The 19808-nt window shown below is 52.0% G+C and overlaps 1 protein-coding gene across 1 annotated transcript in view; it reads right to left on the minus strand.

The window, feature by feature from the left end:
• The window catches only part of ALDH4A1 (aldehyde dehydrogenase 4 family member A1), a 27808-nt gene continuing 8000 nt past the window's right edge, over positions 1-19808 (minus strand). Inside the window, exons 5-15 of the mRNA XM_038376549.2 lie at positions 18527-18682; positions 16995-17144; positions 16703-16777; positions 10641-10828; positions 8941-9014; positions 7035-7231; positions 6586-6633; positions 5394-5546; positions 3797-3918; positions 2931-3049; positions 1-2697 (exon numbers count right to left, since the gene is read on the minus strand). Coding sequence (XP_038232477.2) covers positions 2585-2697; positions 2931-3049; positions 3797-3918; positions 5394-5546; positions 6586-6633; positions 7035-7231; positions 8941-9014; positions 10641-10828; positions 16703-16777; positions 16995-17144; positions 18527-18682 — 1395 coding nt within the window. The 3' untranslated portion in view covers positions 1-2584. The remainder of the gene's footprint in view (positions 2698-2930; positions 3050-3796; positions 3919-5393; positions 5547-6585; positions 6634-7034; positions 7232-8940; positions 9015-10640; positions 10829-16702; positions 16778-16994; positions 17145-18526; positions 18683-19808) is intronic.

Raw genomic sequence — 19808 nt, forward strand, 5'->3', positions numbered from 1 at the left:
TTTACTGGATAAATTACTGATTTATTTTAATATGCAAAACCTTGTTGCTATTGTGCATCCTGGTAGAGATTAATCTTGTCTATAGTGTTACATAGCGATAAAAGATAAAGTACCTGAAATGTGTTTCTTTGACTCAAATACTTAATCTAACACAGTAGACTCCTTCAATCTTACACAGTTAGAACCAAAAAGTGCTAGTAGAATCAGTCATTAACAAACCTTTGCTTCAACAGTTTCCTTTTAAAAAGCATACAAGCCTGTGTAACTAAGATATGGTAACAACTTATCTGTCTCATGATTCAGCATTTTATATTTGTAATAAGTAGATATTGACTTCAGTGGCAGTGACTAGTTATTGACCTGAAAGCTAAATACTAGCCAAGACACAGCAGAGGTTAACATTTAGCTGACTGTACACCTCAGACAATTTAATGTCTGTACTGTCTATCATCTACAGCTTCACAATTCTGGCTGCGGGAATTGTCAAGCGTAACAGCTTGCTGTTGAAGGAACCTTCTAAATTAGAACTGAAGTTAGATGCAAGAGCTCAGTGGACATGGCGTAAGAACCTACTAATAAGACTGCAATAGCATTTGCAATTTAGAGCAGTTTTGTGCCTCAGAACAGATGGGTATATGTTACCCATGATGTACAGGAACATACAGTCAGGGGTGTTCACTGTACACATGGCCTGCTGGCTAAGGCCCAACAGAGGCAAAATGGACTCTTAACATTGTAATCAGATCTCTCTCCCTCTGAGCAGCCAATAAGATTCCTGCTGCTGCCACCCACTTGTTACTAACATCAGACCCACGCCAGGGAAGAGGAGATGCTCTCTGGATCCATTCAGGTAACCTCACAGGGGAGTAGCTTGGAGGAGCCTGCCCAGCTGGATAGCTGTCAAAGGGCTAGTGAATCCCAGACCTAAAAAGCCTTAAATGCACCTATTACTGACACAGTTGCAAAGTAGTATTTGTATGGCTAACCCTTGCCCTTGGCTTGGCTTAGCACAGCCAGTGGCTGTAGTAATGTGAAACATGGGGCTAGCACTGAATCCGGTTTTAAACCAAGGGGTTTAACAGCAAAATAGCCATGAGGAATGCACAACAACAGCATCCCCTCAGTGCTGCATGCAAAACAGAGCTACAGTCACTACGCGATTCAAACTAGAGCCTAAGCCAAACCACAGCCTCTGATCTCAACAGCAAGGAACTCTGGGAAAATGCACAGCTAGAGTCCAATGATGTAGCTCTCTGGATCAATTCAAGCCAGAGTTCACATACGTTTCCCCCCCACTCCCTGGAACAGAAATTCTTAACCAACAAGCAATTTAAAAATTGAGTTTAACAAGCATGATTTGTAACATGGCCCATGCACTAAACTAAAAACAAGTGTTTGGAAGATAATACAGCTCTGAAAGTAACAGTGGCGAGCCCATCTTGTTAATGCCATTATCTGCTCCAATATAAGGCATACGGCTCTTGCTTTAATTATTTCAAAGGAATCTCAGTTCAGGGGGAGAAAGCAAAATCTGTCCCTATTCTGGTGGAGAGGGATATAGGTGTTAGAGGCAGCTTTTAAAAAAGGATGGACAAGAGTTGGAAGACAAGGGTTCTGCCCAGTTTCAACTCAATTGCTGTTTTCATGCATTACTTTCCCTAAATGCATCTCCCCTCTAAACTCTGCAAGGATTTTACAGCAGAAGTGTGAATGCAAGGCATTTTATCACCTACAGTGTTTGATGATAAAATGTACAGCTTGTCCACACAAACACTTAACTGATGGCATGCTGGGATGTAATTTTACCATACACTAAAAGTTTCCTAGGGTGCTTAGATCTACCCTTCTTGGATTAAAGCATGGTAGGGAATTTTTAACAGGCTTCAGCAAGGTCCACACAGACACTTAGTGCCGTGCAGGGTAGATGTATGCCATAGCGTGTGGAGAAATAAATGTTCGTATGGCCAAGCCCTTTAAAGAACATGATTTGTTCCTTCTCCAGTGGCAGACTGGGCACTGGCTTCATACCTGCAGCAGGAGACACACTGTCCTTGAGATCTAGATGGAAAACCAAAATCATGCATAGACCAATGTAGTGAGAGAAATGGACAAGAACATCTCCAAGGGCATGTTCCTCTATGATTCTATGGGACTTTGGGAGGGCAAGCTTAGTGGATTTGTTTAGCACAGATCAGCATGAATCCCAGTTATCTCATTCTTTCCAGATTGTTTCTCCTCTACTGCCTCTCAGGCCTGTGGTTCTTGCTGCTGTATTCCTGTTCTAGTCTAGTAGTTCTGAGGTTCCTGGTTTCTTTGATGAGCAGCCTCCTCCTGCTAGAGGACCATGAACAAACTGCAGCCTACAGGAGAACCCTGCCTTAGACTAATCCTCTACATCAGCTTTGAGAAATCACAAGGGCTGCTCTTGTTGCTGGGTAACAGTCTGTTAAATTGTGTTTGCAAAAACAAAATGCTTTAAATACTATTAGAGCCGCAGCTGGGAAACGAGATCAGCCACTACGCTCTGTATTTGGAGTCAGTAGTAAGAGACCATTCTCCCAGCATGGAAGGCACAGGGCTGCGATCATTGCATGTACGCGTACTTCCAGTCTCCGAGGGGCACGTGGGTCTCCTTGATGGCCTGGGGAGACGTCCAGCGCAGGAGGTAGGAGGGACTGCCAGGTTTGTCGTTGGTTCCTGTTGGAAAGCCAGGAAGGGCTCTTTACAGGAAGGAGGAGTCATTCCCCAGTAGGGAGCAGACTCCAGTCTTTGCCCTGCAGGAGGTTCTGTAGAGAGATCCCCATCCCACCGCTGAGGAGATGGCGGCACAGAGCCAGGAGTAGAAACCCAGGCCTGCTCCCTCTTCCCCAGAGAGAAACCATTCACACCCCTCTCACATGAACATCTGCCCCAGCACAGCGCTCTCTCACCTGAGGCACGGGCGCCCCCAAATGGCTGCTGGGCCACAATTGCACCAGTTGACTTATCATTAATGTAGAAGTTGCCAGCTGCATTCCTCAGAAGTGTCCTCGCTTCCTGGATGACGTTCCTAGGAGAGATGGGGGAGCCGTGACACAGCGGACGAGGCCAGGCTCAGTGCATCATCATCCTTTCAATCTGCTGTGAGCCTCCTGGCCTCATACCATGCGCGAGAGAACACAGTGCTGGCCTGATGTCCCAGCCCAACATCTAACCCCAGCAAAGCACCCCACCCTGCCAATATTGCTCTGTCCTAGAAGATTCAACATTCCTGGGATACTCTGCAGGGCCCAGTCAATCCCTGGCCTCTGTGCTGAAGCGGACAACAAAGCTGGTCAACTCTTAGTTACTGCTGCCCTAGGCTGGGCTCAACCCCAGATGTGAAATGTGTCATTGCTCCAAATCCATCCCCTGTACCATTCAGTCCCAGAGAGTTGCACCACTTAAAGTTCACCACCTCTGATGGCCATGGGGCAGCACCAACAAGCCAGCTGGGGCTGGTAGAACATAGGAGTGTGTGTGAAGGAAAACCCCTGAAGACTCAAACAGCAACAATCCCCCTGAACTACACTTCAGAGCCTCTAGGAACAAGGGGCTCAGACAAGGAGCCTCCCTGCTGTGCAAAGCACTACCCATGAAGGGGTAAGGGGCCATTGGCCCAGGACTTCCTTCCAGCAGATGAAAATGGAGGTAATACATGTGCTGGTTCTGCATGACAGAAACCGAAGGGTTCTCCCCCTAGTGCACCCTGGAAAGAAAGAGCGGAGAGCGAGCTATTCACACACACTGCTAGAGCGGTGAGAATTCAGGCACTTACTTATCCTGAGCGAACACTGCCCCTGTGAGGCCGTAGGGGGATGTGGTGTCTATGAGCTGTAGGATTTCCTTGTACTGCTTTTCTGGATAGACATACACAGTCAGGACTGGGCCAAAAATTTCCTGCATAGCAAAACAAAGGCTGTCAGGGCAGGAGCAGCCAAGTGTGTGTGCCTGTGAGCAGGGGCCCACAACTGCTGCTTGTTATTGATGGCAGCGCCTGCTACTTGAACAAATAGCCGGTGTGAAATAGGAGAAATGACCAGCACTGTGAAAGCAGGAGGAGCACAATCAACTCCTGCAGGGAAGGACTCCAGGGGAAGGCAGAGCACCATCTCCCGGCCCATGGCTGCTCACATGTAGATTTGCTTGGCAGGCAGTTCCCTCGAGTTCCTGCCAGGGACAGCGGTGTGCCTTCATTGTTATCTAAGGTGTTTAGGGTCCTGTACATAGTACTTGGGCCAGGCTCCCACCCACACAATGCCCCCTGTCCTCCCCAACACACTTCTGAGCTGAGGATCAGAGCGATTCTGCCTCAGTGAATAATTATAGGACTGCATGGGAAGCAGAGAATGAAAAAAAGAAACAGCTGTCAAAGGCTATGTCTACACAGCAATTTGCCAGCTGATTCAGACTTGCAAGGCTCTGGCTGTGGGGCTGTTTTATTGCTATGTCAACATTTGGGCTTGGGCTGGAGCCAGGGCTCTAGGACCCTGCGGGGTGGGAGGGTCCCAGAACTCAGGCTCTGCCTGAGGCTGGCAGTCTACACAACAATGAAACAGCTGTAGGCAGAGCTCAAGTCATCTGGCAGTGGGGGTGCTGCGGGTCTTTCTTTGCTGTGTAGACATACCCCAAAAGGCCCTCCGGTAAGCCCCTGCTTCTGAGCTGCATTAGTTATTGGCAGCATGTGGGAGAGGAATGCTAAGCATGACAGTAGCCAGCCCTAACCCCATGCCCATAGAATGGGCTTGGGATAAGGCTGAAGCACGGGTTGCTGGGACAAAACTGCTGCTTCTCCTTTAGTTCAGTGGGCTTTAGAAGCTTTTGAGGAGCCTGCCCAGCTTGCCTTTAACACAGACACAGCCCTCGTGCTCTTTATTGGCTGTGGTTTCCATCCATCACGAGGGTGAGCCAAGAGGAGTGGTGGAATGACCACAGATATCAGGAAGGGCTTCCTAGCATGTACAACCGGCCCCTCCCGGAACCTCTGGATGCCCCGTCACTTGAGCAGCTAAGGCACCGGGAAAGACAGCGTGGGAAACAATCCTGCTCCACTTACCGTGCTGCGCCAGTGGCCTCCTATTTAACTGCACGCTCATCATGGAGCTTGTGCTGCTCTGAGACCTTGTGGGCACCTCAAGGCCCATGGGCGGGCTACAGTCTAGGCAGGAGGCAGCAACACACGCACGGAGGAGCAGTGCAGTTACTCATTAAGGGGAGGGGGTCCTATGGGATCAGTCCTAGAGGATGGGAATCTCTGGCCTAGATGGCTAAGATTTTTCTCTTTCAAAGACCTGTGTTTCTGCAATGGCTATTCTTCCTGCTCTTCTTGCTGTCAATTCAACCTAGACCCCCGCAGGAGAGAAAGGGATACTCACCTCTTCCATGATGGGGTCCTTTGGGTCTTTGCTCTCCACGATACATGGCTCAACAAAATACCCAACAGTGTCATCGCACGTCCCCCCTGCCAGGATGCTGAGGTTGGGCGACGTCTTGGCGTGTTGGATCCACTTCTTAATACGTGCAAAAGACTGAAAACCACAGTGTGAGGAGGAGTCTGAAAGGGGCATTGCCCATTGGCGACACTAGCCATGGAGCGGCCTAGGCCCTCCAGTAAATGAGGGCTGACTCATTTCCTCGCTCCCTTGCATCCTAAGAACTGCCAGCAGGATCAATCAGCGGCAGACGAGCTATTACAGCACATGAAGCCACTCGCTAGAGTGCTGCCTAGAAAGCAGCGCTGGGTCCACACCTCACTGCATGCCCCAGGATTTGCTTCCGGGAAGATCTCCCAAGAGCATCCCTGCACTTAGAATCTTAGACCCTTTCTGGCCAAGATCATGACGACTGCCACTGGGGACAGCAGTCTCAAACAGGTGGAGTAAGGCAGGGCTGTCCAGAATTGGCTAGAAACCCAAAGCCATGTACACTTTGCAGCTGGCCCCGGAGACACGACCAACGGAAGACACAGAGCCAAGGACTACTAGCAAAGTGGAGCATTGCATGCTGGGACCTGTAGCATGGCCAACCACACCTCTGTATTAAAGATGAGCAACTGCAGTCTCAGAGGGCTAGTGCTCTGGCCATGCCCTGGGGCAAGGACAGAGTAGGGAGACAGACTCTGCCCCCACCAGGGGGGCCAGGCACAGCAAGGGGCTGTCCAAAGCCTTGATAGTGAGGGCAGGTCCCGTGCCGCAGAGGTCCCTTCTCTACGATGGAGGTGGATGAGCGAGATTTGCAGCCAAAAAGCCACCTGCCTGCCCACAAGCTAAGACAGCACTTGCCAGCTCAGCTACGCCTGGAACGCCGGAAGGGGAGGAAGTGCAGCCCCTGACGAGGCCAAAGGAATAATCAATATCCAGAAGGGTGTGGCCAGCTTGGAGAAACCACGCAAGGCCTCTGGGGAGCAGCAAAAAAGCTGGCTGAGGAGATCAGACTTTGGCAAGCCAAAAGGCCCACCTCCATACCGCAGTGCTTGCCAGAGCCTCCCCCTAGCAGCCAGGGCCCACCCTCCGGAGGGACTCAAGCAGTCAAGCCAGCAAGGGGCCTGGGGCAGGGGGCTGGTCTTACCTTGTCATCGATCACAGCCGAGAAAAACGTGGCGAAATCCTGGGCAGGCTGCGGAAGGAAGAAGGGGAGCCGGTGAAAGAGTGAGCAGGCTTCTTCGCTCCACAGGCCATCAACTGCCTCTGAGCGCCAGGCAGGTAGCTCAGAAGGCAGGAGGAGGAAGAAAGAATCTAAATCCCCCAAGTGACACTTGTCCCTTCTTTAATATCGCCCATCCCCACACCCCTAAGAGGGAGCAGCCGGCCTTTTTCAATTACGCTGTGGCGTTAACAGTTCCTTACAATCGTTCCTCCGCAGTGCTGGCTACAAGTTAATTTCTAATCACTAAAAAGATGAGGGGGGAAGAACCAGTGGATAAAAAGCTCGGTTCAATAGGAATTAGCAGCCGGCTACTGCAGCTTCTAATCCCATCAGCCACCCGCTGAGCCGCAAAGCCCAGCAGCTCCACTCACGTCTCCCACTTTGATGTTCCCATGCTCCTCCAACAGTTTCTCTTTGATCTGGGGCCACAGCGAGTCGGGGGCGTAGAGGCGGGAGCAGGCCGAGCATTTCTGGCCGCTGTACTCAAAGGCCGAGCGCAGGGTCCCGTTCACCACGCTGGGCACATCGGCTGAGCTGTGCACGAAGTGGAAGTTCTTCCCGCCGCACTCTGAGGAGAGGCACAGACCCACCCACCCACCCCACGCAGGAGGAGCCGTCACTGCCTCGTCACTTCCAGACAGAGCAACTTACAGCCAGCCCCAGCTGTCTTGAGGTACAGTCCTGCTTAACACTCAAGCCACAGGCAGCAGACACCATACCCTCAGCAGCCAAGCCAGCCGTCTGCCTACCCCCACGTGTCTGAATGAACCCTACCCCATGCTCCTTGGGACGCAGGGCTGGCTCTAAGCGAAGACACTGCTGAGGAATAAATACCAACAACATGGGAACCACCTGCCTAGCTCTTCTACAGCACCTCCAGCCAAGTCTCTCCCAGCAGCCCTGTGAGGTGGGTCAGAATTATCAAACCCATTTTGCAGCTGGGGAAACCGAGGCACAGGGAGGGGAAGTGACTCACACTAGGTCACCCAGCAGGTCAGTGGTAGAATTGGAGTTTGAACCTTGTTCCCTTAGTCCTAGCCTTCCCTTCAGCCTTGCAATCCCTTGGGTTCACCCTGTCTCTTCCCTTTCTCCCTCACTAGGTTCAAAGCAAAGGGACCATCGTCCCATTAGCAGGAGGTGAGCAATGGGAGTACAGCATCTGCTGTAGGCTCCTTTGAGTAAACAGAGAAAGGAGCATGCCCAGCATGGAGCAAGAGCCTTACAAACCACCTACCTCAATAGCTGCAACAGCACCAACCAGCCCTCGGCACCCTACCCCCCCTGCTCTGCCCCAGGTATCCCTTACAGCCCCACAACCACCCATCCTCTGCTCTTTACCCAACTCCTCCCACAGTGAGTTGGGTACCGCATCCCGTCAGAGCGGCCACAGCCATTTCTGCACCAGGCTCGCTCCAAGCTGAGGCATGGCTGTGCCCAGGTGCCAGCTGCTCTTCCCAGGAGGTTCACTGCAAGAGGCCTCCCCGAGCTGATCTCAAAATGGCACCAGGGTCCCTAAATATCTCGGCCTGTTCAGCTCAGCCGGGGCAGAGCATGTGCCGAAAAGGATGCACTCTGGAATAGGACATCCAGGGGAATACTAGGTCACAGCTAGGCCATAGCTAACCTGTACAGGGGAAGGAAAGCATCCTTGGGGTCCCAAACACAGGAGCCAACTGAGTCCGCTTGGGATCTTTAGTCTGCGTGTAGGAGACAGACCTGTACAGCCCCACACTGCTCTGCATAGCTGGGAACACGGGGACTCTGCCCTGCAGTGCCTGGGATCTGAGTGCAGGCCCCTGTCGTGTCCATATCACCACCCTCTGTCCTTCCCTAAACTCGGAGCACTGAAGAGCGATTGGCCCCATCTTAAAGCTCAGCACAGCCCAGAGCAGTTAAATGAAGTGCCTCACCCAGCAAGGCTCTAGCAGAGCCCTGAGGCTAGAACCCAGGTGTTCTGGCTTTCAGGCCTCTGCTCTGAACACTAAACCACACTCCCTCCAAGAGCTGGGAAAAGAACCCGGGAGTCCTAACTCACAATTCCCTGTTGCACCCACTGGAGCCCTCTCCTTGCCAGGTCTCCCTCCAGACACCTGTTTGATTTCAAATGCACGTGTTTGGTAGGAGACCACCTGAAATACAGCACAGCCATGGAAGTTAACAGCAAGCTGGCCACACAAGCCTGGCTAATTTGCTGCCCAATTCCTGCTGAGACATTCCCCTGCATCTGGCATGGCCCATGTGGCTCTTGTCCCCCCGAGAGCTAAGTCTGGGCATTACCTCCTGCCAGGCGCGGGAAGGTGCGGTACCGATCCAGGTTCTCTGACACCTGCTTCCAAAGGTGCTTGAAGGTTCTGAAAGGCAGAGGAGGAGAGTGAGACCCTGGCACCACACACTCAGCGCACACTGGAGCGAGCATCTCGAGCTGTGGAACCAGGCTCCAGCTCTCAGGCCCCATGAAGATTTGAGGTTGTCCTAAAGCCCCAGATCCACGAGCTGAAGAAACTTCACCTCCCCATTCCAGCCAAGATGCCTGATCCAACGCCCACCGTAGCCAATGGAAACAACTCCCATTGACTTCAACAGGCTTTGGCTCATACCTTGAGAGGAGAGGAGACAACCCGAGAACCAGAGCCTAGACACAAAGGATGGGCTCTACCGAAAAGGCAGAGATGGAGAGATGGTGAAAGAGGGGAGAGAAAAGTGGCACAGAAGAGAATAAAGGAGAAAGAGAAAGTCTGGCAGGAGCTTCCAGTTCTTTTCTTTCCCTCCTTTTTTGGTTCTGACTGTGACAAACCCCTGAGCTGCAAAACAATAAAAATGCTAATATGCTCCCACCAGGAGAGAGAGCCGCTAATACTAATTTATGAGCTTCCCACCTTTAAAGCCCAATGCTCATCAGACCATGTCATTCGGCTGGTTAGCGGGGCCCCTGGATTTTAATAGTCTGTCATCTTTGGGAGCAGCGCTTCGGGCAAGGCTAGCAGAACCCTTTGCAGGAATAACTTACCCTGAAGTGCTGGGAGGCGAGTGCCATTTGCAAATCTACATGGACAAAGGGAGCACCTGCCTGAAATGCCCTTTACCAGGAGAAGGAGTCCTTCACATGGCTAATTCACATCCCTTTAACGCCTGTCGGCAGGGCGCATGTGAAATAAACAACACGTCCCTTTCCTACAGCATCGCTCTCCCAAGGAGCTCTTCAAAGGCTTTGTGAGCAATTAACAGAAGCTGCGGTGTCCGTGCAGGACAAGTAAATATCACCCCCAATTTACCGATGAGGGTTAACATCTTTCTGTGCCTCAGTTGAGAAACATGTCAGGTCACAGATGAAATCAGGACCCAGGAATCAGAACTCCCACCCCCCCATTCCAGCCTTTAGACACACGCCCTGTAGGGAAAGAATGGGTGGATACTCCAGGGGATACTGTATGGAATATGTTAGGTCCCATCTACACCACTGCTTTTAACTGGGGCCCTGTCCCTTGGTCACAGTGTAGATGGGAGTCTGGATTTGCCCACCAGCAGCCCTGCAGGAAGTCCCCACGACAAGGTGTTTACAGTCTTTGGAGTCTAGAGAAGCAGGGGCTTTGGTAACATCCACGGAGGTTTCATTATGCCCTGGAAATTAACATCATTCCTCAGCTGCCATAAGGTGTCAAGTGTCCTTTGTTCTTATACAGTCAGAGCAAACGGGGAGTGGGGGGCACATGACAATGAGACGCACTTAGGGCTGATCTTTTTCCTTTCTATCAGGATTGTCCCAATCCTGACCTTGCTTGCGGGACATTAACCAGTCCTGAACTGACAGGTTTCAGAGTAGCAGCCGTGTTAGTCTGTAACCTTCAGTGCCTGCAAAATGCTGCTGTGTGGTGGCATCACATCTGAGCAGATGATGCTGCAGCATCATGACCCCACCCTGCCCTACCCAACCCCCTCTCCAAAGAGCCAGCCCTCGGCCGACTTCCTTGCCCACTTACGGCACGCTGCCCGTGAAGTTGAGCCCGCAGAAATGCTCAGAGCTTGTGACCGTGTCTCCAAAAACAGCTCCGTCAGCCGGGACAAACTGAATGACGTTTGGAGGGAGACCAGCTTCAAGGAGAATCTTGTACACGGTGAAGTTGGACAGCATGGCGGCATCGCTGGGTTTCCAGAGGACCACATTTCCCTGGAGGAGGAGGCGGAACAAATCAATTGATCATGGAGGGTGGCCATGGGCATAGATAGCAGGCGATGAGGTCCCCCCTCGGTGCTGACCCCACGGCTCCAAAGCTCAACGACCCAACCAAAGCCCCTGTCTGCCAGCAAAGCAGATAGGGGAAGAGCAGTGAGAGTCAGCTGTGTTTGCTGGGGGTCCAGCAGCGCTGATGTGCGTGGGATTGATACCCATCCTGCATTTGGCTTCAAGTTTCAGTTTCAAACAGCACTGAGCTTAATGCCCAACTCAGCTGAAGCCTCAAGACTTTGTCCCGCTCACACTGAAACCAAGCAGACCCCATAACGACCCTCTGCTTATCTCTAGCACCGCCCCTCTGCAGATCTCCCGCCAGCTGAGCCTGGCACCGCTGGGTAGTCAGTAGGTGCCACCCCCATTTTACAGATGGGGGAAACAGAGGCACAGAGAAGATAAGGGACTTGTCCAAGGTTACAGAGCGAGCTGCGGGGCTGGGAATGGGACCCGAGTCTCTGCCAGCAGCTTCAGCCATACAGCTGTACTTTCTCCTTGAAACTGGGTGTAAACCAGTGGGTGCTTTAACCAGCCAGGAAAGGGAAATAAAGCTCCCGGCTTCAGTCCATTTTTAAGGCTTTCTTCAGGGCTGGTTTTATTGTCCACAGAAAAGAGTGAATCAACGGAAAGACACTGGGTAATAATTCCTAGAGAGGTGTCTCACACCGTCCCTCCCACCTCTTTCACCCAGCCTGGAGAGAAGAGGACACGTCCCATCCCTTAGTTTCCCTTTGACCCAGCTTCCCCTTCCTTTTATACTTTGTCCCAAGCAGCCATGTGACCAGCAGGGATCCCTTAATCCTCTCCTGGTGCTGTACCTTTCCCTCATTGCCCTGGGCCTGACTCTCATGTTTGTAAGAGACTGAAGCCAGGTGAGCTCCCAGGTTTGAAAGGTTCCACCCAGTTCTGTGCTACGCCCACTACACCAGCCATCCAGCCACTCGAGGGGCGAGCTACATGGAAGCTCACGGCAGCACAGGGGTGTCGTAAACCAAGCCACAACGGTCATGGCAGACGGAAAGCCGGGGGGGGGCACGGGAACAAGGGGCCATAAAACATCTGTCCATCTGGATTGGATGTTCAGATCCTGAGCCTCTCAACACAAACCCTCCCCTCCCCTCTTTCTTCCACTCCGAATGGTGGGAAAACTACATCACGCTCAGCTAAATGTTAAAGTCACTGTGAAATCCAATACAGACCACAGTCGGGGACAAGAGACCAGAGGGGCCAAGTTGCTGGTCTGTTCTGATGTGGCAAAAGCTCTGCTCCTCTGAAATCCTTCTCCCATCATTGTAACAGTATTAATCGTGTTGATCTCTCCAGCTATTCACGTGGTCAAGATATTTAATCCCTTGGGAATTCCACTGTAAATTACCGAAGCACTAATTACCATGATGCTAATTAATGTCCACGCATTATAACAAGTTGGCCCACAACTCTCCATTTTAATTCCGGGTGTACAAAATAGGGATGTGGGCTTGGCAAACTAGCCACTTCTTTGATACCAGGAGCCGAGCGACCCCTCCTCCATCTCCCCTTTAACAGCCCACTACCAGGGGCAGTGAAGATCTCAGCTTTCCCTATTAAATGGAGGCAGAGACACTGGCATGCAGCACCTCTGCTGTGGCGTGTCCTCAAGTGAAAAGCAGACACAAGGAAAGAGAGACCAGAAAATAGGGAGACTCAGCTGTTAGGGATGGATCAGACCTGCCAGGTCCAAACTGCCACCACGTAGCTCACCCCGGCCAGCCAGAATTGTCCCCTATACACCGGATTAGCTCTGAATGTCCCAAGGGATGTGGATGAAATCCCATCCCTTGGGAGTCTATCCCCCAGACAAACAGCTCACCCCATCAGAAAGATTCCCCTGTTCTTCATCTCTTAACATTGCTATTATTTATATTACCGGAGCACCTAGGACCCCTTAAAAGAGCTAAATGCTTGGTTGTTTTTCCTTGTAAATCAATGCGCTCCAACTCCAGTAGAGGACGCTGTGCTGCTGGAGGCACCATCTTCCATATGGAGCTTAAAGTCTGAGGTTCTGGTCATTAAAGATGCCAGGACACTTTTCATAAGAGGAGAAAAGTTAAACCTGGTGCCATGGTCCAAATTCCATTTGCCTCTCTGAATCCCTGCTGCACTTCTATTTGGGCACAGTATTCTTCACATCCAGCTCTAAGCTGCTGGGTGCCCTGTTTAACAGCTATCGTGCTCTACCCCAGAGGTGGCTGCACTTCAGCGGCAGGCAGTGCCTACGTGTGGTACGTACATCAGTTGATGAACTGCTTTGGGATCCTTTTGGTTGGAAGACTACAAAAAGACTACTAAAAGCAATTTAGCATTGTTGTGAATTTCGGTCCATCTCCCATTGCTGCCCATATTTTTGAGCTCGTTCTGTGGCCTGCAGGGAGCTTTACCGAAAGTTGAAATCTGGGTACATTATATCCAGGGCCTTGCCCTCATCCACACTCGGGGTTACACCTTGGAAGGCACTGCCCGCAGATCGTAGTCCATTACTTACTCGGTGAACTCCCAACCACCACCTCATTCCATGGCCAGTGGTAATACCAGTACCTTTCCTAGACCAGGAGCCAGAATCACTGCTCTGCCATTACCAGTCTAACCCCTGCAAGGCATTACTTATTACTTGGGTAGCTGCAGCACCACGGAGCAGGTGGTGTACAAACATAGAACAAAAGACAGCCCCATAAGTCCCTTCCTATTCTTGCTCCCTTTCCACGATTATAAACGTCTTCTTCTTTCCACGATTAGCAGCGATTTCTCCTCCGCTATCCTGACCCTCTCCTGAGCCAAAGCCCAAAGTCATTAGCATGGAGCCAAACTTGGCCTGCCTTATTCAGTTGAAACGCCCATTGCATTACATACTTGGCCCTATCTTTACATAAATAAATAAGGAAAATCTCAATAATTACAGTCCAGTGAGCACCTCACCTCAGTGGCAGATTAGCCAATGGGCCAACGGGGCCCGGGGCCAATTCGAGGGGCCCAGAAAAAATGGGTGCATCCGCACCCCAACCCCACTCCCTGGCAGAAGTGCTGGGCAGCAAGGGAAGCCCTAACGCCCCAAACCCTTGCTGTGACCCCAGAACTGGAGGAGCTCTCGCTCCCTGATGCAGCATCAGGGTGGGAGAGCTCACACTCTGCACTGTGGCTCCGGGGGAGCGTGGCGGGGGGGGGGTGAGAAGTGATAGAGTTTCTCCAGTCTTGGGGCTGCAGTGTGGCTGGGGGCAGAAAGGAGCAACGGTTGCAGAGCCATGCAGGGGGCAGACCTGCTGGGGGAAGGGGCGGAATGGGGTGGGACTGTGGGCAGGGCCGCAGGCAAAAGGGGCGGAACAGGGGCAAAACTGTAGGCATAAGGAGTGGGGAGGGACCCCCCCACTTGCTCTGGCCCAGGGCCCCCCAAAATCTTAATCCATCTCTGCCTCACCTAGGTCCTCAGGAAACCAAGAATTTGAGGGCTTGTCTACGCAGGGAAATTGACCAGCATCACTATCGCAGCAGAATTATTCCACTAGAGCTACGCTGGTACAACTCCCGGCACGGCCACTATTCCACAAGAATTCCAGAGAGGAGTAATTATTCCTGAATAAAGTCACTTTTAGTGCACAACGGAGTGCCCACATAGGGCAGTTAGACTGGCACAGCTACCACAGAGTAGTTATTCCACTAAAGCTATGCCGGTCAATTTCCCTGTATGGACAAGCCCAACACAACATGCCTGACCTACCATGGGTCATGACAACTGAAATACCCCATCGTCAGAGTCACCCCTTTGGCACCAACATCCTAATTTCATTAAGCAGTGGTGCCCATTTTTACTTTTGCAAGCGTGTTGACATTGTACCAAAGCAAAATGACATTTAAAAGCTTGCAGCGTCGGGGCTGAAGGGGGCCGTTTATATCAACAAAAGCAGGGAAAGTCTTGGCAGCTACTATGTGACATTTTACTTAACTGTGAGGGAGGTGGGGTAAGAGAATGCTTCCAGGGGGCCTACATTTTCAAGAGGAACTATTGATTTTGGGTAGGGTGCACTCTATTTGTAGGTGTCCGGCCTGGGAGACACCTTAAAGATTTTCCCAGGGCAGGTGCTTAGCTATCTAAATCAATAAATCAGCTGGCATTTCAAATTGAGCACTCAATGATGGAGGCAACCAAAAGCACTGGTCACGTCTGAACGTTCAGGCCGGACTCTGTAGTCCTTTGGCCGGGTTTGATGGGGAATCTGGGTTAACTCAACAGACACTGGCTAGTTTAGTGCAGCCTAGGGCTTAGTTCGTTTCATTCAGAAACGCTTCAAATATGGGCCCAGAACCTCTCCTCCTATTTGGACCATGCCAAGCAGCACAAAGTGGTGAAATTTGGCCTTAACAGGCCAGCCGAGAATTATCCAGCATAAGGGAGCTCTCCGGTGGCATAGCTGGCACCTACATCAAACTTCCCCCTCACCCCCAAAGCACAGGTGGCAGCGCAAGGCGCAGCTGTGCCACACCAATTTGCAGCTGGCATAAACTAGAGCAGCCTCTAAACTGCTCTAATTTATTCTGATGGGCAGGGGCACGTGTAAATGCCCCAGGAGGAATCAGGGAGACATACCTTGATCCCTGCCAACCCTGTGTCAGGCAGATCTCAGTGCAGGAGAGACACTAGACACTAATACTTCTCTCTCTCTTCCCCCCACCCCCTTTCTTTTGTAAGCATATCCAAGAGGCTACAGCAGAACTGCCAAGCAAGGCTGGAATTCCAGGCCAGCCCAGCAGCACAAAACTGCCGTGGTTTTATTGTTCTGACCCACTCCCTCTTCTGCCCTTCCTCCACCCCACACAATCCGGCTGTTAGGAAAACCCTGGCATATCCCGCCTCACACCCACTGCCCAAGGCAGGACTCAAGCTGAGCTACCAACAGCTCACTGCACTTCAGCGCTAAGAACTCCTGTGTGCTCACACACAGCCCGCCGTATCAGCCTGATTGGACCCAAGCGCCTGTGTAACACTGCCCGACTGTGAAATCAGCAGCCTCGTTAACAAGTTAATTTCACAGTCTCCTAATGCAACCACTGCTCTACAGCAGACGCTGATTAGGGTGCAGAGTACTCCCGCCAACCTTTCCATGGGCAATGTTGAGCACTAAGGCTGCCCCCAATAAATGCCTGCTGTAGGAAAGTCTCTACCCCAGCCTCGCCAGGAATATACAAGGTAAGCTGGGCGCTCCTTCTCTAATAATAAAAGAGCAAAGGGACGGTCAAAGGCAACACATTTAAAACAGACTAAATAAATTTTTGCACAATGCACAGCTAGCCAGTGGAACTCACTGCCACAATATGTCACTGAAGCCAAGAGCTTAGCAAGATTTTTGGAGGGGAGGGGGTCACTTAATGTAACCCATTATCCATATGGGGAGGCTTGAATAAGTATAAAAGGCATACAAACCCTCATGCTTCAGGACACAAGACAACCACTAACTGGTGGGGTCAGGCAGCTGATGCCATACTTGTCCATTAAAGGGTTTCCTCCCACTCCTATGAAGCGTCTGGTAGCGTCAGAGACAGGATACTGGAATGGGGGGGGTGCATTTTACTACGAGTACCTTGATGTTTGCATTTCCTAGCATTGGGGCATTTGAAATTGCAACCTTAGCGTTCCAATAAAGCAAAATTTCTTTACTGATTGTGGAGTGTTGGTTGCTCAACTACCCCTGGGGGTAGCACACAGGGCTGATTCATTGGGCAAAGAGCCGTTTAATCCAAAACCCCAGCGCTGCGTAAAGAAAACCCACACACCCCCTCCACACTCACCATCAAAGCCGGAGCCCCTGCCAGGTTCCCACCAATCGCAGTGAAGTTAAAGGGCGAAACAGCTGCCACAAAGCCCTGCGTGCAGGGGAGGGAAAGGAAGAATTTACACAGTGTCATGCGCACACCCCAAAGGAGGCCACAGGAGCATGGAAAAAACTTCCCACTGCAGCTCGCGAAGCACAGGGAGAGCTCAGCGCTCCCACAAATGCAGAGCATCTGGTCTGAGCCGCGTTTTCTCATGCCCCCCACACCTTGGATGTGCATGTCTGAGCCACCCCACCCTTCACCTCACCTCCAGCCCCCGGTAGACCATGCTGTTGGTGCTGATGGGGACGCTGACGGGCTGAGAGTTCTCCAGCTCCAGCGCGTACTTGGCGTTGAATCGGAAGAAATCTATCAGCTCCGCAGCTGCGTCGATTTCCGCCTGGATGACGGTTTTGCCCTGAAAGGGGAATGGGAGAGATAAACACACTCCCCTCTGCTTTCTCCCTAAGGGCTAACGGTCACAGGGGCTTGGCTTCTTTCAAGCTGCATTGCCCCATGCTGCCTCTGCCCCTTGCTCTCACTGGGTGGGCGACGACCAGCAGGAAAGCCTGACTCCCAAACTCAGACTGGGTTTGTTAGTATGCTTCCCCTCCCGCTCCCCGGCACAGCCCCACCCCCAGCACAAGGTGAAAGATCGGGGCTGGGAATCAAACCCAGGTGTCCCACACGGCGTTAGCACACCAGTAAGTCACTAGCCCTGTACCGATTGACGTCTGTTTCATGCAATGTCTCCAACAGCTTGTGCAATGAACACAGACCAGACCCTACCACTGTAATTGCTAAGAGTGCATTGGCTACATCAGACCCAGGAAATCCCCTTTCACAGTGCTGTCTGATCTAGGACCCCAGTATGTAGCCTGGGCCCCATGCTATCCTAGTGACCCATTTCCCGCCCCACATGCCGCTAAGGGAACTGGGACCAACTGAAGCACTCAAACTAGCAGATTTAAAGAGCTGGGGGCACTCAGCAGAGGGCCTTCGGCTCTGGGGTCTGCTTCCCTCACTGGGTCAACACCAACAGGAATCTGTTGCGATTTCGAGAACAGAACAAGGCCCCTCTTCTCCCACAGGGTTTTTGTGGGCAGGATAAACTTGTTTTGGGGGGAGGGGGGATCCTTTGTTTGAAGACACCACCCGTGTTCCTAAGCGGGTGCATTAGGACAGATCCCTGCCAGATGCCCTGCAGGATTCATACAGCCCCTTCTTGCAGCAAAAGTGAAGGGGGAAAAAATCAGGCTCCTGCTAGAATCTAACCCCCTAATCGTGGGTCTCACTGGCCACTCCTGATCAGCCCAACCCTGGACATCACCTTCCCGTTTCACCCACTGTCGCCCCCAGGTTGGCCCAGGAAATTTTGCTGCTGACGCAACATTAATGTGGCGCTGAAAGCTGCTCACCTCACACTTCCTGGGTATTTCCACCCCACTCAGCAGCCTTCTCTGCCTACCCCTGGCATTATAACCATCAACTGCTACATGGGAAGCTCCCGCACGTCTGCTCCATTAACAAGATCCCCCCTGCTGCTCTCTAGGTGCAGGGAGGGTCCTGCTAGAAAACAGCCAGTCAACGTCCCCAGCGGAAGGGGACGGATGCACGGCTCCAGCAGTAAAGGAAGAACTCGGGCTACACGAGTTCTTGTTGCATCACAGACGTTTCTCATATTTGTGTCACTTACTCCTGTCTGATCATCAAGATTTGGGCCAGCAGCTCCTCCTGCCACCTTCCCCCTCAATCATTATGGTTTATCCCAGCAGGGGACCATTCCACCTGCAGCCTTACCTGCCCAAGCATGGTCTTGGCCAGCATTTCCGCTCGCCGTGGGCCGCTCAGCATGTCAGCCGCCTTGAAGAAGATCTGTGCCCTGTCCTGGACGGGTCTCAGGTCCCACTCCTTCCGCACCGCCACGGCGGCATGGATTGCTTTGTTAAGCAAGTCCTGAGGAGCAGGAGATGGAAGCACAACAGATCAGGGCTTGTCGGAACCTCAGTGCCCTAGCCCAGGGCTCGTGGCAGCCTCATGGCTGAGATCAGCAGCTGCAGGTGTGAAGAACCAGCCACACCCCAACTCCGCTGCATATGGAGTCCCAACAGTAACCCAAAGACTTTGCTGCAGGCCGCAGCTGTGAGCTTGGAATTATGCCCAGGCTCAGTGGGACTTTGAACACCAGGGGTTCAAGAACCTCTCAGGCAGGCAGGTCAGACTCGAGAGGTTTTTCCCGTTTCCCTGTTAATGGTTGCAACACTAAATAAATACTGCTACTGTGTGTTCTGATAAGGCTCTCAAAGCACTTTACATACATCCCCCCAAGCTGCACAATCCCAGTGCGAGGTAGGGAAGGACTAAATATCGGGGTCTCTTCAGACACTATTGTAATGCAACCACCTCTGGCATGGAAGACAGCAGCTGTCTAATACCATGTAACCATTTTAGTGCAGGAAGGGGAGAAGACTCCCATGTCCAGCTGAAAACACTAGGGAAATTTGCATTCAGGCTACATAACAACCCAAGTTGGGATCTGGCCAGGACACCCCATTCCAGGATCGGTTGCGACTGTGGGCCTAGATTTTACAGTTCATTTAGCATCCAGCTGGGTCTCTGGTTCAGTGCCAGCTCTGAGGGAAGAAGACCCGCTATGGAGTCGCCTCCCCAGCTTTCTGCAGCGAGCCCCCTACATGACTCGACTCAGCAACTGGATTGCAGCACCGGTTTTCACTCCCACATTCATCTTAAGCAGCTAAGCCCCACTCTCCCCCAGCTGCACTAGCAAGGAGCAGGGGCGCTGACTCCTGAGAGGGGTGCAGATGGATCTGTGCGGGGTGCAAGCCCAGCGGCTGCGGACACAGCATGTGGCGCTATCCTGGGTTATGTGGTTTAGAGCACCCACAGCAGGCATGCCAGAGGCCCACAGCGCTGCACCGTGTTAGGAGCTCAGCCTCATTAAAGCAGAGGGGATAAAAGCATCACTTTCATCTGCAGGCTCTGGGTAAACCTCCCTAGGCTTAGTCTGTCGCCAATAAAGGACAGCTCGGTTTCCCATGACCTCATGCCCTCAAGCCTGCCC

The sequence above is a fragment of the Dermochelys coriacea genome, chromosome 18, assembly GCF_009764565.3.
Source record: "Dermochelys coriacea isolate rDerCor1 chromosome 18, rDerCor1.pri.v4, whole genome shotgun sequence".
NCBI classification, from domain to species: domain Eukaryota; kingdom Metazoa; phylum Chordata; order Testudines; family Dermochelyidae; genus Dermochelys; species Dermochelys coriacea.